The 23,256-nt window shown below is 41.2% G+C and overlaps 1 protein-coding gene across 1 annotated transcript; it reads right to left on the bottom strand.

The window, feature by feature from the left end:
• Positions 1–2,787: 2,787 nt before the first annotated feature.
• On the bottom strand, positions 2,788–23,086 carry Spryd7 (SPRY domain containing 7). The gene is made up of 5 exons (XM_052733014.1): positions 22,821–23,086; positions 17,907–18,023; positions 14,866–15,032; positions 8,777–8,879; positions 2,788–4,480 (listed from the first exon to the last, which is right to left on the bottom strand). The coding sequence occupies exons 1-5, from the start codon at positions 22,924–22,926 to the stop codon at positions 4,383–4,385; spliced, it is 591 nt and encodes a 196-aa protein (XP_052588974.1). The 5' UTR covers positions 22,927–23,086; the 3' UTR covers positions 2,788–4,382.
• Between the last annotated feature and the right edge of the window lie 170 nt (positions 23,087–23,256).

Raw genomic sequence — 23,256 nt, 5'->3', positions numbered from 1 at the left:
TAGGAAAGGAGTTCCTGAGTAGGACCCCATTTACCCAAGGATTAAGGCCAAAAATCGACATGAAACTATTACCCCAGTAGTCAGAATAGCAAAGATCAACAAAACAACCAATAACAAATGCTGAAGAGGATGTGGGGAAAAAGGACCTTTGTCCACCATTGGTGGGATAGCTAACTGGTGCAACTACTATGGAAATCAGTATGGAGAACTCTCAAGAATAATCTACTGTATGACCCAGCTACACCCTTCATTGGCATATGCCCAAAGGACTCTACATCCTACTCCACTGATACTTGCTCAGCCATGTTCATTGATGCTCTGTTCACAATAGCTAGGATATGGCTACAACCTAAATGCCCTCAACCAACAAGTGGATAATGAAAATGTGGTACACTATTGAATACTATTCAGTTGTAAATAAAATGAAATCATTAAGTTTGTAGGTTAAATGGATGGAAAGATCATATTGAGCAAGGTAACTCACTCAGACCCAGAAAGACAAATGTTGCATGTTCTCTTATTGGAGGCTCCTAGTTCTAAATCTTCAGATATGAGTGTAGTCCTCATTCCTCAGCGAACCTTCTCTTTACAACAGATGGATACCATTACAGACAACTACAACAACTGAAATGCAGAGTTGTGGAATACAGTCCCAGTGGATATACATCTAACAAGACAAGTCCCACACCTATGGCCCAGTGAACATTGTTCTCTGAGACAAAAGGGAGTTGAAAGATTGGAGGATCAGGGAGTTCGCAGTGAGCCTGTGTAATGTCAGAAGCTAGACCCTGAAAGTCTCATCAACATGACTAACTAAACATGTATTGAACAAGGACAACAGACATGCCAAAGTGGACAAGGGAAAGATGGCCTCAATCCTACACAAAGAACTCCAGGCAACTAAGGAACGCTGAGAGTGGGAGAAACAGTCTTCCCCAGGGAACAGCACACCAATTGGTTATCCAGTGCCAAATGGTCAGCCCTGCAAACATGCAAAGATGAGTTAACATTATACAGACCGGGAGGGTTATATTTAGGAATATACATGTATATACATCTATGCATGTAATAACAATTAATGAAAAAAAAGAGGCCATGAATTTGAAAAAGAGCAAGGAGGGGTATGTAGCTAGAGTTTTCCTGCCTGGCCCACAGTCAGGGCAAATCTCTCTCACCCGCCAGTCCCAAGCCGCTCAAACCCGATCAAGTAAATAAGGAGACTTATATTGGTTACAAACTGTATGGCCGTGGCAGGCTTCTTGCTAACTGTTCTTACAGCTTAAATTAATCCATTTCTATTAATCTATACCTTGCCACGTGGCTTGTGGCTTACCGGTACTTTACATCTTTCTTGTCCTGATGGCGGCTGGCAGTGTCTCTGTGACTCAGCCTTCCACTTCCCAGCTCTATTCTCCTCCTTGTCGCCTATACTTCCTGCCTGGCCACGGGCCAATCAGTGATTTATTTATTGAACAATCAGCAACACATTTGACATACAGACCATCCCACAGCAGGGGTATATGGGTTTGGAGGGAGGAATTGATGTGATTATGTTATAATCTTAAAAATAAAAGAAAAATGGCAACAAAGATACATTATATATATGTATGTATGTATAAAATTGTCAAAGAACAAATACCTATTAGAAAAAGAGACCAGAGACCATTTCAGGCTGCCAGAAATCCAGATTGGTGCCTAGCCCAATCACAAAAGAGAGGCTTCCACAGACAGCTAATAGGAGCAGAGACCCATAGCAAAACATTAGGCAGAGAGAGCCAAAATTGGAGATCTCCATTGGGTCCCTCCCCTTGGAACTTGGGAAACCCCATGGAAGAGGAGGAAGAATTGTAGGAGCCAGTGGGGTGGCAGACACCAGGAGAACACAGCCCATGGATACCAACCAAGTAGCAGCAATCACAAAGCCTGCATGGGTCTGCACTAGGTCCTCTGCATATATGTTATGATTGTTAGCCTTGTCTTTTTGTGAGACTCCTAACAGTGGGAGTGGGGGTGTCTCTGATTCTTTTGCCTGCTCTTAAGACCCTTTCCTTCCTACTGGGTTGTCTGGCCAAGCCTTGATATGAGGGTTTGTGCCTAGTCTTACTGTATCTTGTTATGCCATGTTCAGTGGCTATCCCTTCACTTTTCTGAAGGGAAACAGAGGGGTGGATCTGGGGGAAAGGGAGCACGGTGGGAGGAGTGGAGGGAGGGAAAACTGGTTGGGATGTATTGAATACAATAAATAAAACAAAAAACAATGTAATAATTTTAAAAAGTTAGCTTTTAAAAATATAACTAAGAGTTTGGGGCTGGTCGGATGGCTCAGCCATTAAAAGCACTTGCTGCTCTTGTAGAGCACTGAAATTTGGTTATCAGGACCCACAATGGGCAACTCACAACTGCATGGAACTCCAGCCTGAGGGGATCTGATGCATTCTTTGGACTACTGTGGGTACCTGCATGCAAGTACACATATACATAAACACACACACACACACACACACACAAAATCAAAAGAAATCTAAAAACATAACTAAGAAGTGGATATATTAGGACCACTAAAGGTAGTATACTTAAAGTAGGGAATTCTCTTTTCCACATACTACTTTTTTTTTTCTTCTTTCTTTTGAGGCAGGGACCATTTCAGTACATAGTCTAGTCTGGCCTTAAATTTGTGAGCCTCCTTCCTTAGTTTCCCAAGTTCTGGTTTTTTGTTTGTTTTGTTTTGTGAATCAAAATTCTTAAAACAGAAAGTCAGACGAAGAAGAATAAATAACACATATCAAGTTGAATTCTATGTATCTTTAGAGGTAAAATGTGGGTTTAGTAAATACATGTTTACAAAACACATTATCAAATGTTTGTCTACCAAATAACAAATATGCATTGTTCATAACTCAATAGCTTCTGGGATAAAAACAAAACAGCCTACCTTAAATCCTCAGAAAATTTACATCTTGAAACCCCTCTCAAATTAGTGTGCACAGGTTCCTGAATGCCACTCCTAAGTCTCTAGGAGTCTGGGTTGGTTCTGAGAATGTTCCCTACTGTAACGAGCTCCTCAGTGATCCTGCTGGTCTGAGACACCATGAAAACCACTGCTTCACAGTAAAGGCAGCTATGTTTATTAAGTGTCTGGTAATTAAAGCATTTTACACAACTATCAATAATTACAGGCCCTCAGAAAATCAGTATGATTAACTACCCTTTACATAAGGTGGGAAACAACCAGAGCCCCAAGGCTCTAAGGAAACTCAGCAGAGGGCAGGAGATTGGGCAACTGTTCTCTGCATTCTAGCGCCCATGTGTTCCTTGCCCCACGCACATGCGCCATACCATTTGTGATGCATCCTGACTATGCTTATCAGAGAAGGAGAATGTACCTGAAGATGTGGTCATTTCAGTCATGGTGTTAACTAAAGGACAGGGACTCACTGAAGACCAAAGGCTCAGTATTGTCAGGACTCACTTATCTCAAAACTTCTAAAATTATTACCATGTAATAAACAAAACAGAAGAATGTTTTAAATACAATATTGAATAGTCCTTAATAAATGTTTATTATTCCTTACAGCAAACATACAATTGTTTTTTTTTTTTGATAGGGTCTCTCTACATAGTCCTTGTTGCCCTGGTATTCATACTTACTATATGAACCAGGCTAGCCTCAAACTGTCTCCCAAGTGTTGTGTGCCACCACACTTGGTTCATTTAGATTTAAAGCATCATAACTCTTGTAAATGTCTGCCAGTGTACTACATACAATCAACCACTCCTTACTCAGCTTGATGGTTTCCAACAAGATGGTCTGATAACTAGAGTTTCTCATCTTTCAAAAAGGCAACAGAAAGCAGTGATATAACACAGCAAAAGAAGCAGTTTGTTTTAAGAAAAGTGGTCCATGAACAGAGGAAATACGTTAGCAAAGCTAAGCTGCCAGGTATATAAGTTACTGCCAGTTCAATTTCTCAAAAAGGACAAGGAGACACAAAATTATTGGCTTACAGATGTGATGACTCAAGCTCAGAATGACAAAAAAAAAATCACTCAGTTACACATTACTGTCAAACAAATACTTTATATAAGAAACATTCCTTTAAATATTTATATACATGTTACCACGTAATACTGTTAATCAAACCCATGGTTTATTAGTTTAAATAAGATTAAATAAGAGGCCCCAAATGCTGATTTTTCTATCACAATGCCTAGACATTTTAAATCCAACTTCAGTATGGTATGATGAATACACGGGTCCCTTTGACAACAGTAAGAAGAGAAATTTCCAGAATGTGTTCTCATCTCTAGATCAGGGAGAGCTTTATTAAGTGGTGAACGCTTGTGTGGTGGTGCAGAGGTGCAAGTTTTGAAAACAAACACATTCAGAAGATCTGCTGCTCAAACAATATTTTTTCAAAACCAGGTGGAGGAGTATGATAAAATTCACTGAACTGGCAATCCAAAATTGCACTGTCATCAACTAGAAGAGAGAATAAGAAAGAAATGAAATTAGAAGGATATTCAAATGCACACATAATTATAAAACATACTGTTTTCAGGCGGGCATGTAACTCAGGGAAAGAGCACCTGCTTAGCAACAGTCCTGAGTTGTAGCATCATAAAACAATTCTCCTAACATCATAATGTTTAAAAATTTTAAAATTTTTTATGTGCATGGGTATTGGCTTACATGTATGTCTGTGTACTACTGTGCATGTCTAGAGCCTGGGAATCCAGAAGAGGGCATTGGATCCCCTGGACCTGGAGTTACAGATGGTTGTGAGCTGCCATGTAGGTGCTGGGAACTGAACCCAGGTCCTAACAAGAGCAGCAGTTAGTGCTCTTAACTCCTGAACCACCTATACAGTCCTTAATATCATATTAATTGTCAATAAGAGTAAAAACACCAGCCATCTGGGATATGAAGTCTTCAAAAATTGGTTTTTTTTTTTTTTTTTGTGTGTGTGTGTGTGTAAGTATTTATGTGTGCATGAATGGTACACACTCAGAGGTTAGAGGACAACTTTCAGAAGTCAAGTTCTCTCCTTGCACCATGTGGGTCCTGAGGATTTAACTTAGATGTCAGGGTTGGCAGCAAAGGCTTTCATCTGCTGAGCCATCTAACTGGCCTTGGGTTGCAAAATCTTTAGGTAAAAATACCCACAACAAATTCTGCCAAAAACATATGGAGGTTATCAAAACATTATTAATAATAATCCCAGCCACATATGGTGGTGTATGTCTGCAGTCTCAACTATGTGGAAGGCTGAGGCTGGAGGATCTCCTGAGCTCAGGAGGTTGATGCCACCTGAGGCAATGTGGTAAGACTCTGTCTCTCTCACTTTCTCTCTCTCTCTCTCTCTCTCTCTCTCTCTCTCTCTCTCTCTCTCTTCTTTTCTTTTGAGACAGTGTTTCTCTGTGCAACTGTGCTGCTGTCCTGGAATTCATTCTGTAGACCAGGCTGGCCTCGATCTCACAGAGATCCACCTGTCTCTGCCTCCCAGGTGATGGACTGACACTCCATCTTAAATATAAACAATAATAATGATCTCTTAAAGTCATAAATATCAATAAAATATCAATAATCTGAATTCTTTACTTGCCTGTGTTTTTCTCCATTTTATATGATGAAAATGTATTACTTATTTAAATTTTTTTATTTTATTGTTTTTTTCTCTTGTGGCTCAGCTGGCAAAGTTCTTGCCTACTGTGCACAAAACCCTGGGTCTGGGTTCATATAAAACCAGGAGTAGTGGCCCACACACCTGTAATCTCAGCACTGAGGAGGTGAACAAAGGAAGATCAGAGGTTCAAGGTCATCCTCAGCTACATGGTGAGTTTGAGGACACCCTGGGCTACATGAGACCCGTCTTCAAAACAAAACAAAACAACCCCCTCCCAAAACCAACCAACCAAACAAATAAAAGCAAGCAAGCAAGCAAACAAACAACAAAACAAAATAAAACATTGGGCCAGAAAGATGACTCAGTGGGTAAAGGCACTTGCAGCCACAGCTGATATCTTGAGTCTGAATCCCATAATCACATGGTGGAAGGAGGAAAAATGATTCCCAGCTGTGGCTGCAAGTGCCTTTATCCACTGCCACCTTTCCGGCCCAGTGTTTTAAGTTTTGAGACAGTGCCTCATGTAGCTGGGCGTGGTGGCACACACCATTAGTCCCAGCACTGGGAGCAGAAACGGGTAGATGTCTGAGTTCAAGGCCAGGCTGGTCTGTCTACCAAGCAAGTTCCAGGACTAACTTGTTTAAAATACTAAGATACACTTGCATTTAAAAGAATTTCTTTTAAGCTTACTCAATATGTAAGAACACTAACCTACACTGAATTTAAAAATGCAATTTTTGTTTTGTTTTTTGAGACAGAATTATCTATACAGTTCTAGTTGTTCTGAAATTCATTTTGTAGATAAGGCTGGCCTTGAGCTCAGAGAGATCTGCAGTCTCTACCTCTCAAGTGCAAGGATTAAAGGCTTGTGCCACCATGCCCAGTGTACTCAAGTAGCACATATACTAAAATTGGATGGATATAGAGATTAGAACAGCCCCTGTGAAAAGACAATACACAAATTCTGAAACATTCCATTATCCTCAAGATGGGGCCACACGTGGAAAGGACCCATGAGTCTCCCACCTCTCCCTGAGAAGCTATCAACAGTGGATGAATGCTGAAGAAGGGCAAGTCATTCTTCAGTGGAGTCCCACTGGTAAGTTCTAACTTACCCCAGTAACTAACCCACATCCCATGCTCATGTAGGCAACCTTAATGAAACTCAGTGGGTCACAAAACAGTAGCAGAACAAAAGACACAAAAGTAAGAAGTGGACTTGTTGGGAAAAGGGGCTCAGTGGGAGAGGATAACAGAGGGTAATGGGGGTAAAAATGACCAAATGCTCTATACATACACATGAATTTATCAAGGAATAAAAAAGAAGAAAAGCATATACACATTTTTGCATATAAAAATACAGAAGGCGCCGGGCGGTGGTGGCACACGCCTTTAATCCCAGCACTCAGGAGGCAGAGGCAGGTGGATCTCTGTGAGTTCGAGGCCAGCCTGGACTACCAAGTGAGTTCCAGGAAAGGCGCAAAGCTACACAGAGAAACCCTGTCTCGAAAAACCAAAAAAAAAAAAAAAAAAAAAAAAAAAAAAAAAAAAAAAAAAAAAAAAAAAAATACAGAAGGCAAAAATCATTGAAAATGAGTTTTTAGGAGAAAGGAAGACTACTGGGACACAACTGAAAAGTAAATCACCAGCTTTGGTTATCATTAAATATTTACCCCATGGCTGCACCCCCTTCTCACACACTAGCCTACCATTACTATAAAAGGTTAATAATAGCTTTTATTATAACCCAAATCTAAGAACTTACATAATTAAGGCAATGTTTTAGACAGTAAGCCACAGGCAGAAAGTCACATATTTATTGACCTGAAGTTGTCAAGATAAGCAATAAAAGCCGAACAGAATGATAAAGGCATTAGTTACATGTTTTCAGAGCGACAGAGTTCCTATGTGTCTCTGGCTGGCCTGGAACTCTAAGAGATGGATTTGCCTCTGCCTCCCAAGTGCTGAGATTAAAAGTGTGTGCCACCTTGCCTGCCTGAAGACCTTAGAGTTTAGAGGTAAGTATAAAATATTTACTAACAAAATGATGTGTCTGACAGACGCCTCAGAGTAATCCAAGCAGGGCAAGAAGTGCTGGGTAGAAGAACCCTGAATGGCTACAGATGGTGACCAAGTACTGAGGGTTCAGTATAATATTCCCTTTACTTCTGTGAAAGTTTCAATTTTCCATAATAAAAAAAATTAAAGGAATTAAGAGTCATCTACACTGCCTGATTCTTAGGAACCAATTCATACAGAAATGATAGCACTTATACATACCCGCTTATCAAAAGCAAAGCAGTTAATCTGAAATTATTCTAAGTCAAAATGTCTCTCAGAAGAGTGATAATGTTTAGGTAATTTTATAAAGACAATAAATGCTCAATTCACATAAAATTACCTAGTTCCAAAACACCTGTTACAATTTTATTTCCTGGTCATCTAATCTTCACTAGTAATTAGTAGAAAAAAACTTTGTAAACTCAGTGAAGTTTGAACTTTCTAGAACATAAAACTACACCATAGGTGGCTGGAGAGACAGCTTGATGGTTCAGAGCACTAGCTGTTCTTCCAAAGAACCAGGATTCACTTAGTTCCCAGCACCCAACTGACAGCTCACAACCATCTGTAACTCCAATTCTTCTGGCATCCTCCGGCACCAGGCACACATGTAGTGCACAGACACACACTCAGGCAAAACACAGATCACAGAAAATTAAAAACAAACAAACAAACAAACAAATGATATAATAGAAGGGTACACGGTTGTAGATGGTTAACTACAACCACTATATTTAACAAACTTTTTAATATGTAGGGAATAAACCTGTGTGGTAGCACACACCTTTAATTCCAGCACTTGGGAGGCAAAGGCAGGTGGATTTCTGTGAGTTTGAGGCCAGTCTGGTCTACATGGGTTGTTACACAGAGAAAACCTGTCTTGAAAAACAAAACAAAACAAATAAACTATATATATGGATTAAGTATTATCCTTAATTCTGCAGATAATGTAGTGGTCTGAGTACATTCCACATGAAATGTCCTTATTAGCAACTTGTTCAGACTTCTGAATGATAACTATAAAATTAATATAAATTGCCAAATAACAGTTAACATATATCTACTAATAGATGAGTAACATATTAGCTTACCATATACAACTGGATACACTGTCCCTCGTATACCTGATGCTGGACAATGCATGTTTTTCCCATTCAAATACACATTTAATTCTACATGGTCATATGTAATACCCTAGGAAGGAAAGAAAAAAATTTAAAGATAAAAATATAAATGTTGAACAAAAACCTGAATAACCTAAAGCACCAACTGAGAAGCATGCACACAGAAACTAAGTGTGGGGTCACAGAAGCTTTTATCAGGGCTGACAACCTGGCAGACCACTTTAACTAAAACATTACTAGTGATTATTGGGGAGGGGGTTTACAATGTAAAATTCCAATTGGAAGTTAAACAATGATAAGAGTTTAAATTACAGTATTATATTTAGATAACCTGAATTTTATTATTTAAATAGTAAGAATAAGCCCATTATGTCATGAACACTATTTTAAATCCATAAAGAAAACCTTGGTCTTCCTCTAGAATTTTATCTGATGGGAAAAACACTGCTCCCCATTAGGGACTACCTGTCACTCTTTTCAAGCCATGAATGGATTAAATGATACATATTATTTCTTTAAAAATTTAATCGTTTTTTTAGAAATATTTTTATTATTTCTGTATCTGGTTGTGAATGTTCACATAAGGAGGCAGGTATCCAAGGAGGCCAGAAGAGGGTATTGAATCCCCTGGGGCCACCCAACATGGGTACTAGGAACTGAATTCAGGTCTTTAGAGGAACAAGTACTCTTACCCACAAAGCATCCCCAGACAAGTCGTTTCTAAGAAATCATACATTTCTCTCTTTTCACCCTGGTCTCAAGGTAAAACCAACATGTACAATTCATTATGAATGATGCTGAATATCCAGTTAAAAAGAATAGTTTGCAGGTTTTTTTAAATTTTTTTTTTATTTTTTTTAAAGGATTTATTATTTATTATGTATGCAATATTCTGCCTGCAGATATGCCTGCAGGCCAGAAGTGGGTGCCAGATCTCATTACAGATGGTTGTGAGCCATCATGTGGTTGCTGGGAATTGAACTCAGAACCTCCGGAAGAGCAGCCAGTGCTCTTAACCGCTGAGCCATCTCTCCAGCCCGCAGGTTTTTTTTTAAAAAACAGAACAAAATGCATTGCTGTATACACTAATGATGGCTAAAAAGTGACACTGATCATATTGTTAAAGTGCTGAAGGTCACCTGAGACAGTCTGCACTGTGAAGCATTATTCTAGGCATTTCATACTTAGTCATTTAATGCTCATTAAGTGGATATAGACAGCTATATCCACTTAATGGATGAAGCAGATGAAGCACAGAAAGGTTAAGTAACTTACCTAAGGTTGCACAGCTAGAAAGTGGCAGAACTGAGATTTAATCCATAAGGTTGGCTTTAGAACACTCTTACTCACCATGCCATATACTACTTTTCTTTAAAACGCTGTACAATACAGGTTGGAATCCTCAGTCAGAAATATGAAATGCTCCAAAACCTGGAACTTTCTGAGCCCTGAGACTACATTATTATACCACACATGGAAAATTAAAAAACTGATGCCGTATAATGGACCACAGTCAAAACAAAGGCATACTAAAAATACTGTGCAAATTAGGCCAGCAAAATGGCTCAGCAGGGGAAATGTACTTACACAGAACCTGAATCTGATCCTGGACCCAATGGTAGAAGGAGGGAACTCCTACAAGTGGTCCATGTTATGTGCAAGCCACCCCTACTACAATGTAAATGAAGTTCTAAACACCTTATAGTGGCTGGGCACAGTGGTGCACATCTTTAATCCAAGTACTTGGGAGGCAGAAACAGGTGGATCTGAGTTTGAGGCCAGCTTGGTCTACAGAGTGAGTTCCAGGACAGTCAGGGCTACATAGTGAGACCTTGCTCAAAAAATAAAACAAAACAACAAAAACCACCTTCCACTCCAAAGATGCTCAGTGGTCACACTAGCTGCACCTGCAGAGGACTGGGTTTGCTTCCCAGCACCCACATGGCAGCTTTAATTCCAGGTCCAGGGATTTGACACCCTCTTCTGGCTGCCACGGGTACTAGGCATGTACATGTGCACATACAGGCAGGGAAAATGCCCAGACACATAATAAGACAACATAAAATATATAATACAGATTACCTCCCAGCTGAGTATATAGGTAGATTCCACGTTTACTTTAGTTAGGTCCCGTCACATCAAGAACTCTGTGTATATATAAGAATTCTCACATCAAACAAAACCATGGAGCTGGAAATACTTCTAGTCCCAAGTATTTCAGATAAGGCATAATGAACCTATAGCTACTAACTAGTGGCAATACTAAATCTTTCTTTGAAGAACTAAGAACAGAAACACCATGGGCTGGGAGGCAACCTAAGTGAGACCTGAGGTTTGAGACCCAGCACAACAATAACAGTCATTTTTAAAAAGGAAGAACAAACAGAGGCCAGAGAGCTCTTACAAATGATAACACCCACACCCACACACACACCCAAAAAAAGAACCACCACCACCAAGGAACAGATTTCTGGGTAACTGGATGTGGCAGAGAGCTTTCTAGTATGCCCAAAGCTCTAAGTTTGATCCCTGCACACTGAAACTGGGGGTGGTAGTGTATGCCTGTAAGTCTAGAACTTGGGGTGAGGCAGTCTTTGAGAAGCTAAAGGTCATCTTATGTAGCTACTTAGCAAGTCTGTGGCCAGCCTGGGTGACATGAGACCCTCTCTCAATAAAAAACAAACATACATTGAATGATTGATTTGAGGTGGAGTCTCAGCCAGTAGCTCCGGCTAGCCTGGAACTCAGTATGTAGAGCTCAGGCAGGCCTTGAATTTGAGGTGATCCTCTTATTTCTGCCCCTCCAGTTCTGTGATTATAGGTGTGACTCATCAATTCTAGCTTGAACAACGACTTAGTGATAGTTTGTTTCACTTTAGTTTAAAAACACCAAAAGTACATTTGTCACATTTTTAGTAAAGAGGTCTGTTTTCATTTTTAAAAATCAAAACATAATTACATTAAAAGAAACAAAACATGTGATCCTCTTTATGAGACTTTAGTTCAGGCACCCTTTACCACCTTGTGGCAGCATAATCCATTACAAATTAAGTTATAAACTAGGCATCTATCAGGATAATAAAACTAAAAAAACTTGGAAAGATATAGGAATCCCACCTCCTCCAGTCGAGTTCAGTTCAAATATTGTTCAAACCTAGTCTGTTTCTAATATGACATCAAAACCAAGTTTGAGTCTGTCACAGCCATACCATAAAACACAGCAACAGTTTCCTGTCTTACAATTCTCCTTCTGCTGCCACTGTTGACAGCTTCGGACAGTTCATCCGCAAGTGTTTAGACAGGAAGATGACACAGTCAGCTTTCCTGATTCTGCATACACTTAATGTTCTAGGTCTTGGTTTTTTATCAGGCTGGGCATGAAAATTCAAAGTCTAATAATAATGTTGACAGACTACAAGTGGCATTCTTAGATCTGTTAATATGTGGTATCAATCATCTCAATGAATGAGATGGGACAAGAAGGCAAAATATGCATTAGTTCAGTATTACAATGAAGAAAACATCTGTTTCAATTTTATCTTTTATTATAACTAGGTTGACAGCCTCAACTTGACAGCAAAATTCTCTTTCAAGAAATAATCAGTTAGCTGGACCTGGTGGTACACTTCTTTGATGTGTGTCAGCACTCTGAAGGCAGAGAGGCAAGCAGACTGCTGTGATTTCTAGGCTAGCCTGGTCTACACAGTGAGTTTCTATGGTGATACTTTATTTGTACTGAAATGTGATTTTATTTGTTTCTTTTTTTTTTTTTTTTTTTTGGTTTTTTCGAGACAGGGTTTCTCTGTGTAGCTTTGCGCCTTTCCTGGATCTCGCTCTGTAGACCAGGCTGGCCTCGAACTCACAGAGATCCGCCTGCCTCTGCCTCCCGAGTGCTGGGATTAAAGGTGTGCGCCACCACCGCCCGGCTTATTTGTATGTTAATAAATAAAGTTGCCTGGGGATCAGAGCTAATAGCAAGCCATAGCAGAAGCCAGGCGGTGGTGGCGCACACCTTTAATCCCGATCACATGACAGGCAGATCTCTGTGTGTTCAAGGATACAGCCAGCACGGAGACACACACCTTTAATCTCAATACCAACCATAGAAGACCTGGAGGTCTGTATAGATAGGCAGTAACGAGGAGGTCATGTGGTTGGGTTTACAACCAATGAGAAGGCAGAACAGAAAGTCAATAAAAAGACAGATACACAGGAAGCAGCTCTCTTTCTGAGGGGAAGGACAACAGTGGGAGCGAAGGGTAAGAAAGGTTTTAAGTCTCAGCTCTTAACTACTGCTCTGACCTCTTGGGCTTTTAACTCTGCATTTAGTTCTGTGATTCTTATTTAATAAGACTGTTACATCTACAAGTTTCAGGCCAGTTAGTAGGACTGCATAGTGAGACTCTACCCCAAAAAATTATTTATATGAGGACGCTCCATATTATGGATATCTGGTAAGGACCTAATATACAAAATCAACTAGTTTTAGTTTGCTTTTTATGCTCTGATGAACTCCATGACCAAAAGCAACTTGAGGAGGAAAGGGTTTATTTCATTTTACAGCTTATACTCCACCATGATGGGAAGTCAGGGCAGGAAGTGAAGTAGAGGCATGGAGGAGTGCTGCTTACTGGCTTGTTTTCCATGGCTCATTCAGCTTGCATTTTTATATGATATAGGATCCAGGAACACTTGTGTTCGGATGCCACTGTCCACAGTGGGTTGGACCCTGGCACACCCTTAAGTGAGGTTTCCTCTTCCCAGATGACCCAAGCTTGTGTCAAGATGACAAAACAACAAAAAACTAACCAACATACAACTACTTTAAAAAAGAAAAGCAGACTTTATGACAGTTTATGCCTTTTGTCTCTTTTTCTTTAGCAGATAATCTTTTTTTCTCTTTTGAGACAGGATCTTGCTATATAAGCCAGGCTGTCCTGAAACTTGCTAAAACTACTAGTACCAACAACCAAACTGAAACAAAAAAACTTCTATAAGCAAGCTTTGTGACTGTGTTCTGGACAAGGTCTCACTATGTAACCCTGGGTGGCCTGGAACTCACTATACAGAGTGGGCTATCCTCGAACTCATAGAGATGTCCCTGCCTCTGCCTCCTGACTGCTGGGACTAAAGAAGTGTGTCACTATGCTCTGTTCTAAACCTTCGGATTTTTGAGTCCAGTTCTTTGAAATGTTCTAAAAGTAGAGGCATTTAACAAGATTAAATTTAACAAAGATCAATACTTGCAGTAAAATGCTGTCATTTGTAATATGTTTCTGTCTTAGTTAGGGTTTCTATTGCTGTGACGAGACACCATGACCACAGCAACTCTTATAAAGGAAAACATTTAACTGGGGTGGCTAACATTTTCAGAGGTTTAGTCCATTATCATCATGGTGCAACATGATGGTGTGCAGGCAGACATGGTGCTGGAGAAGACTCTAAGAGTCCTGAATCTTGACCCTAAGGCAACAGAAAGTGGTCTGAGACACTGGATGTGGCTTGAGCCTATATGAGACCTCAAAGTCCACCTCCACAGTGACACCCTCCTTGACTTCCTCCAACAAGACCAGACCCATTCCAACAAAGCCACACCTCCTAATAGTGCCACTCCCTACGAGCTTATGGGGCAATAACATTCAAACTACCACAGTTCCTACCATTAATAAATGTAAAATATTTTGAGAGATCTCTGGCCTCAAAAATACCTAACATCCTGTAATATGATCAGAAAAGCTTTTAAAATTATGTGTCAAGGTTTGTCTGTGACAGTAAGATATTGCTTAGCAGCCAATCTGTAAATGATCTTGCTACATGGAAATACAGGGTCAGTCATCTCCATATCCTGGTCTGCCAGCAATTCCAGAAAGGCCTGGGCAGTGAAGTTGAGGTAGCAGTATCTGGCAAGTGTTCTCTCTGGAAATGGTACTACTTCATTAGACCCAACCCCAGGGCTTCAGAATAAAAATTACAACCTGCCATGAAAAACCATGTCTAGTCAAAACAACTCAAGTTTAATAATTTACAATGGACAGGAACTCTACCAGGAGACTCACCACTACATCTCCCTCCTGAGGAAGGCTGTTTGCTGGCAGTCTGTTTTTTTCTTCATTGTTGTGGTACAGGGCTCCATCATTTCTCATCACCAGACTATGCATGTCTCGGCCAAGAGGAATCTGGTTCAAGTTAACTTTCTGAGTTGCAACACCTATACCCCAGATTCCTAAAAATACAAGTTGAAATATATCACAAGTCTGAAGAACACAAATATAAAAGTTATTTTAAAATGAAATATCACCTCTCTCTCTCTCTCTCTCTCTCTCTCTCTCTCTCTCTCTCTCTCTCTCTCTCTCTCTCTTAATCAGGTCTCACTATGTAGCTCTGGCTGGCTTGGACTTGTAACTCACTATGTATACTGACTGGGTTGGCCTTCAATTCAGAGAAACACCTGCCTTGGCTCCCGAGTGCTGGGATTAAGGGTATATCCTTAATCCTTCATTAAGGGTATATCCTTGTGTTTTGTAAAGCAAACCTTTTAAAAAGCAGATTGCAGGGCCAGAGTGATGGTTCAGCAGATAGTGAAAAACCTGAGAAGCAGGTGAAAGTGAAAGGACAGATCCGAGGATTCTTTAGCTGAGCTCCGATTTTCACACCCCACCAGATCATACACACACAATAGTAACAACGTTTGCTTGAAAGCAAGCTGCAAAGTATACAAAGTTCTCTATAGGTAAACTAGGAGGTTAAGAGCTGTATTGCTGAGGTTCACACAACCATAGCTATGTTATCTTGGGCAAAGTACTTAACTTCCCTATTTCCTTATCTGTTGAGTCTAACAGTACTTACAAGGTGTGGTGGTTTGAATGAGAAGGGCCCCCATAAGGCTCATATATTTGAATGCTTGGTCTGCAGTTGGTAGACTGTTTAGGCAGGATTAGGAGGTCTGGCATGTGACCTTGTTGGAGGAGGTGTGTCACTGGGGGCAGGCTTTGAGATTTCAAAAGCCCGCACCAGACCCAGCCTCTCTCTGTCTTTGCCTCCTGCCTGTGGATAAGATGTCAGCTCTCAGCTACTGCTCCAGCACCATGCCTGCCTGCCTGCCTGCCACCATGCTCCACTCCATGAGGATCACTCTCTGAAACTGTAAGCAAGTCCCCAATACAATACCTACTTTTATAAGTTGACTTGGTCATGGTGTCTCTTTCCAGCAATGGAACAGAGCTAAGACACAAGGTAAGGAAAAGATACAGGACTACCCAAACACAGCACTTCAGATAGGCTAAGAAGTTGGGTTTTTTTTTTGTTGTTGTTGTTGTTGTTTTTTAATGAGCAACTAAAGCACACACTGGGTATTTAAAAAATGCTAGCTATTACCATTACTATTTTCTCTTAAGATTTTTTTTTTTAAAGCACTGTAGGGCTAGAGGTGGGAGCACACTTTGTGGTAGTCTTGGCCTTGGGCTCAATTCCCAGCAAAGCACACTCCTGCCCCCCTCTGTCTCTAAGAAATGTGAGGTTACTGTCTTTAGTTATATTTATAATGAGTAACAAGTATATCTGCTATGAACAATAACACAAAGAACACAAAGGTTAAACATGAATAAGAGACACCATCATTTTCTTAACGCTGGGGATCTAAATTCAGCACCTCACACACACTATAAGTACTCTACCACCAAACTTTATCTCCAGAAGCAGGCATTCTCTTCTCCAGCCAAACAAAATATCTAGTGTCCTGGACGTTTTCTTAAGCTGCCACCTTTCAGTTTTCATTAAAATCAGAAGAAATGCTACACACGGAAGGAGCTTTGAATTCTATGCTGTCAATACTCTTTCTGGATTGACTGAATCCATCAGAAAGTTGCATGCATGTCTGGATTTGACTATCTTGACATCAGAAATACTCTGACCTGTATATAGTTCTTCTCCCCAAAGAGACAACTGTGAGAATAACCCAGGTGACAATAATGATTTTATAACATTTGCAGACAGGGTTCTGCAGTCTCCTTACTCCAAAGGACTGTGTACCAGATTACTAACACTGCAACAACCATCTGTCCTAGGGATGGCACTGTGGAGAGTATCCCTGACAGAAAAATCCACATCTAATTTTTTACTAGGCTTAAGGCTCAAACATTATTTGCTTCTTTTAAGAAGAAAAATATATTTGGGAAGACAACAGTAATTAAGACAGTCCACAGCCAGTGAGGAAACTTAAAATAGCACAGTGGACAGACCTGGATTTACACCATTCACTTAAAAAAAACAACAACAACAAAAACAAAAACCAGTATTAAAGTACTTTAAGAAACCAGCTCCAGAAGTACCATATTGTCTAGGGAACAGGACTCACTTATTCCATATAGTCTTCTTACTCTGCATTAGGTCACTCATGAAGATTTCACGGCTTTTACTAAAAACAAAAACCCACCAATCTCCCCACATGTAATACTGCTACAAGCTATGATCCTAATAGGCATACACACTTGCCATATAATTCAAGAAACTCCATAAAATTGTAAAAAAGAAGTGTCCCTCTCAAAGGCCCATGTGGATCCCTGCTGGTGGATTCAACCGTGGAGAGGTGACTGCGTCAGGAGGGTTCTGCTACCACTAAGGGGTTAATCCCTTGGTGTATTCATAGTGTGATGGGATTATTAGAAGGTTGTGAAAAAGTAGGAAGTAGGACTTGTTGGGGAGGAAGAAGGCTACTGGGAGGATGCCTTTGCAGAGTCTATCTTGTCCCTGCCTCTTCCATGTCATTACAGTTTGCTCTCATGGAGTGGGTAACTTCTGCAACACCAGTCTTTCCCCATGATTTTCTGCCTCACTATGGCTGGGAAACAACAGAGCCAGTGACCATGAACCTCAGAAATGAAGAACCACAATAAATCCTTACTCTTGAAGCTGTTCTGGGGTGGCGTGTTGCAAACTGACTAATATAGCCTGGATCACAGAGGGAAGACTTCAGTCCTGTATAGAAGAGTTCGTGATTTTTTCTTAACCATCTCCTAAATTTTTTTCATAATCAAAATTATCTTTGATATTCTAAATAACTAATGTTTAATAGTTAAGTACAATTATAAACCATACGAACCAGTAGACTGGATTTTGAACTCAAAGTAGCTTTTGTTCTGATGTAGAGGTGCACTGGCTAAACAACCTCCGGTGCCGCAGATTCTTCTTCCATTCTTCACAATGACGACATCTGTTCCTAAACAACACACACACACAGCATGTCATCATTAATCTGTCTACTAACTGTGTGCATAAGAGGGGCCGGGTGGGGGAGAGGGCGGGTAAGTGCACGAGTGTGGTGATTAAAGGTCAGTGCAATGTCTTCCTCCACAGCTTTCCGCCTTATTTTCTGAGATGGAACCTGGAGGAGATTGGTTAGACTGGCTGGCCAGTGAGCCCCTTGGACCTTCTTGTTTTGACCTACCAGTGCCTCAGTTGCAGACATGTACTGTCATGCTCAGCTTTTTGTGTGGGTGCTGGGGAATCCAAACACAGCAAGCACTTTACCCACGAAGCCATTGCCCCAGGCCCTGTTCAGTAATTCAGACAACAACAACAACAAACCAGGAATATTTTAAGTCTCCTCAAATATGGGGAATATTGATAAATTACTTTAAATACTCAGTTTTCTACTTTTTGAGAGGCTGATTGTATATAATATTCATTTGTAGCAACAAGTCTTTTTCAATTAAGATGTTTCAAATAAACTAAATTATGCTGAACATTTAAATTATTTGTAAGGGGGTCAATGAGATGACTTATCTGGCAAAGGAACTTGCCACCAAGCCTGATGACCACCAGAATTTGATCTCCGGAACTCACAGGTTGAACTGACACTCAGAAGGTGTCCTTGGACTTGATATACAAGTCATGGCATGTGTGTACCCCCATAAATGCACACAAAATAAATAAAATGTAAAACATTTATGCTGGGTGGCGGTGGTGCACATCTTTAATCCCAGCACTCGGGAGGCAGTCAGGTGGATCTCTGGGAGTTCAAGGCCTGCCTGGTCTATAGAGCGAGATCCAGGACAGGCACAAAAACTACACAGAGAAACCCTGTCTCAAAAAAAATAATAAAATAAAATAAAAACATTTATAAGTAAAAGGAAACTAACTCATTTAATTTTTAACCAATCAACAGATTAGATAATTTAACAATTTTCATTTAAGCCAACCATAAACACTTAAAAAACACTTAGTATATTGGTACAATTTTCAATTCTAACCAAATGCGTTAAGACAATCTATTAAAAGACAGCTGAGGGTCTACTAGACAGAAGCCATCAACCACCAGTCTTATACTTACTCCTCCTCCTCCTCCTCCTCCTCACGCTGGAGTGGTCAGGTAAGAGCAGAGGAGTGAGTATATCCACCATGGGAAGTCCGGCTTCATGCTGAATTGGCTGACACTGAAAAGTACCTAGTTTTAGGATCTTAACATGTTCACTAAGAAAGCTTCTGTTAGACACATGGCAAAAATGTAAGCAAGTTGTTTGTTTGTTTTGAGACAGGGTCTCTCTGTATGTCTGGACTAGCCTCAGACTTGACTCTCTTGCTCTCATGATGGGATTACAGATGTGTTTCACAACGCCTCACTATAAATAAGATCTTAACATCATTAAACACACTTTATTTTCATAGAAAATTTTAGTTTCATTTCAAACAACTTCATAGACAACAATAAAATAATACTGCTTTTGAAATGTGAACCTCCTAGAACTTTGTTTCTGAATTTTGGCTTAGGAAAGCAAGTCCATCAGAGATCATGAAGAGCCAGCACAATTCCCATATGTAAGAAAAATCCTTTAACATTAACTCCCAAGGTCTATGGCCTTTATTATTTCCTCACCTGTAATAAAGCCATAAGTTAAGCAGATACAAATATTAGGACTAGGTGGCACTCCTCCAGAGGGGCTAATAAAATTAGACAACTGTAATAAAGGGCTGAGTTCCTACTTAAACAAAACAAAACAATCATTCTAAACCGGTCCTTTTAAGATCATACACTGTTAAGATTAAGTAGATTTTTTTTGTTTGTTCAATTAAAATTTTAAGGGCTGACACCTGCCACAAAGTCTGAGGACACCCAAGTTTGACCCCTGGAACACACATGGTAGGAAAAAACTAACTCCTGTAAGTAGTCCTCTGACCTCCACACACACACACACACACACACACACACACACACACACACACACACACACACACACACACTCTGATAAAACCCAATTTCTGAGCTGGAGAGATGACTCAGCAGTTTCAGGAACTTGCACCAGATCTAACAACCCCTCCATGTGTTGACTGAAGAGTATCCTTCAACATCACAATCCATAGACAGGAAGGTCCTTAAGGCAGGAACCTGGAGGCAGGAAGTGAAGCAGAGGCCACAGAGGACCTCTGCTTACTGGCCTGCTCTTACCGCTTTGCTCAACCTGTTTTCTTATGCAACTTGGGACAACCTGCCCAGGGATGGCATCACCCTGACGTCCACAACAATCACTGGTTAAAACAAAACAAACCCTACAAACTTGCCTACAGTAGGCAATCTGGATGGAGGCATTTTCTCAACTGAAGGTCTTCTTCCCAAGTAACTTTAGCTTGTGTCAAGTTGCCAAAAATAAATAACAATAACAAAAAAAAAACCAGAACAAGTACTGTCCTTTTCAAAACAGCTACCCTGAAAGGCATCTGTTCCTAAAAGACTAATTTGCAATTAAAAGAGTCAATGAAAATATGTACAAAACTCCAAAATGGTCTTAAGTAATGCAATATGGCTTGTATATTTCCTAAGAAGAAAAAGAAAAAAAGAAAAAGAAAGAAAACAAGTTGGACATAGTGGTACACACCTGTGGTCAAAGATATGTGGAAGGCTGAGGGGGCAGGGTGGCTTTAGCCCGGGAATTGGAGACAACCTGAGCAATATAAAAAGACTGCCCCCTTTAAAAACAAAGTAACAACAACAACAACAAACCCAACAAAACAAACAAAAATGAAACAAACAAAAAAGCCCAAGTATATTCTTTAGGTTTTATAATTTTTCCATATCCAAATACATGTAGTATGTTTCTCATGTTTCCAACTTAAGATCAATTCATGTTTGAATCATTCTTCGAATGCAACACTCCTCTTTCTTTTATTGTGGTTCTCATATCAAGCTTTTCTGTGTTTGAAGAATTTGAATTTATTGGAAGACAAGTTAAGAAAAAACTTCGAGGGGGTGGGGGCTTGGGGGGGTGTATGCCTTTAATCCCAGCACTTCGGAGGCAGAGCCAGGCGAATCTCTGTGAGTTAGAGGCCAGCCTGGTCTACAGAGCAAGATCCAGGACAGGCACCAAAACTACACAGAGAAACCCTGTCTCGAAAAAGAAAAAACAAAACAAAACAAAACAAAACAAAAAAACTTCCATGGAAGAAAAGAAATTAGGAAAAGATATCACTGTGCTACATTCAGCACCTGAGGGTACTTGCTAGATAACACTGTAGAAAGGGAAACAGAATGATAAAACATGTAAGTTGCCGGGCGGTGGTGGCGCACACCTTTAATCCCAGCACTCGGGAGGCAGAGCCAGGCGGATCTCTGTGAGTTCGAGGCCAGCCTGGGCTACCAAGTGAGTTCCAGGAAAGGCGCAAAGCTACACAGAGAAACCCTGTCTCGAAAAAACCAAAAAAAAAAAAAAAACATATAAGTTAGTTCTTCCTAAAGAAAACAGAGACCCGAGATAATGTTGTACAGAACAGAGAGCACAGCACAGGCTCAAAAGTCCACTATAGCCCTCTATAGTTATCACAAACTCTCTTGTCACCATATTTGTCCAGTAAGTGAGTAAACTAAATAGAAATGTTTCCTGAGAGAAAGTACAAGATCTGAACATCTACTGTCTAGTGATGGGCAAGAAAGAATTTAGCAGAGTGGTGGTGTCAGAATTTGAGAGGCAGAGGCAGAGGCAGGAGGGTCTCCATGAGTTCAAGGCCAGCCTGGTCTACAGATCCAGGACAGCCAAGGCTACACAGACAGACAGACAAACAAACAGAATTTAAAGGTATTTATTTAAGTATCGAGACTGTACTCCACTAGAGACTTAAGAATTAAAGTACTGTAAATTTGTATTGGTGTTGTACAAAGTACTGAACAATGACTGCATATAGTTTTGCAATAGAAAATATAATGGGCAATGTTTCCAGAAATGTTGATTATCTGGGCAGAAGAGAGTTTTGCTATAAATATTAAGAATGCATGTGTTACTTAAATACACTGTCCTTTAAATTTGGGGAAATCAAAAGTGCACTAGTTTATTGTAATAATCCACAAAAAGACAGTAACTGAAATAATTATACTGGGAAATCTCTCCTCCCTGGACAATATTCCAGAAGCTTGGAAATATATGGGGGGAAAAAAAATCTAAAAAGTGAAGTAATGGTGTATGGGAAAAGATGCTACGGAGGGGGAGAAGAATGTTGGATGAGAAATTATTAAGCCATTGGGAACTGGGAAGAAAAACACGTAGATGAGAAGGAGCAAAGTGCTGTTCTATTTTGCAATCGCTTGATCCGAATGCAAGAGGAGCGTCAGACGAAATTACAGCGATCCCAACAGTGACTAAGGAGTCCAGCAATGGAGATCTTTGTGGGAGTGGTAAGGTAGGACCTGAGGTGTTACTCCTGCCTTCTGCAACCGGCCTTGTTTGGGCTTCAGGAAGTGAGGGGGAAATTACTCCCCCAGAACGATAGTGCTGAAGACGGGATTCTGCAAACACCAGGTGACACCCGACACCCTGGCACGGAGGGCGGGCGCCCCCGCATTCCTCACCTGGGAACACCTGACTCCTCAGGAGGAGATGGAGTCAACCTCCCTGGGACGCTGACAGGGCCCCGGCTCGGTGGCCGCAGCCAGCGAGGCCACAGGGTGTCCGGGCGGCTGCGTGGTCACGTGGTCCCCGCCCCCGTGCCCTCGGCCCCCACGGGCCGTTGGGTCCAGTCCGTAGGCCCTTACCCATGTGCTGCGTGTCCAGCTGTACGGCCGGCATCTCCTTGAGAGGAATGTGGCCGGTCCCGCCGTCCCTGCAGCAGCGCAGGCAGCACCAGGCCGACGCGGCCATGGCGCAGCTACACAGACCCGCCGCTCCGCCCGTGCCCGAGTGTTTCTGGGTCGCGGGAGCTTCGCGGCCCGCACAGCTACGCCCCGGCGGGGAGGCGAAGCCGCGGCTGAGGAAAGGTTCCCGGTGAAGCAGCGAGGACTGCCTGGAGGGGCGGGGCGGGGCGGGGCGGGGCCGGGAGGTGGGCGGGGCCAGCTGCCGACCGACTGCGGGAGGGCGAGGCGGGCAGGCAAGGGCGGGTGTCCCGAGCTGAGCGGGGCCAGTGGCCTGACTTACTGGGAGGGGGCGGGGCCAGAGGCTGACGGATGGGAGAGGGCGGGGGCGGCTGTGTTT

Source organism: Peromyscus californicus, unplaced genomic scaffold (genome assembly GCF_007827085.1).
Source record: "Peromyscus californicus insignis strain IS unplaced genomic scaffold, ASM782708v3 Scaffold_12__1_contigs__length_115047231, whole genome shotgun sequence".
Taxonomy (NCBI): Eukaryota; Metazoa; Chordata; class Mammalia; order Rodentia; family Cricetidae; genus Peromyscus; species Peromyscus californicus.
The sequence above is the reverse complement of the archived record's forward strand: the minus strand, read 5'-3'. Positions and strand labels throughout refer to the sequence as shown.

Coding starts and splice junctions, on each gene's coding strand:
- Spryd7 (XM_052733014.1), bottom strand. CDS start 22,926: ATGGCCGCGTCGGCCTGGTGCTGCCTGCGCTGCTGCAGGGACGGCGGG. Junction 8,880..14,865: donor CTCAGGAGGGAGATGTAGTG/GTGAGTCTCCTG, acceptor TTTCCTTCCTAG/GGTATTACATATGACCATGT. Junction 4,481..8,776: donor AGTGTATCCAGTTGTATATG/GTAAGCTAATAT, acceptor TCTCTCTTCTAG/TTGATGACAGTGCAATTTTG.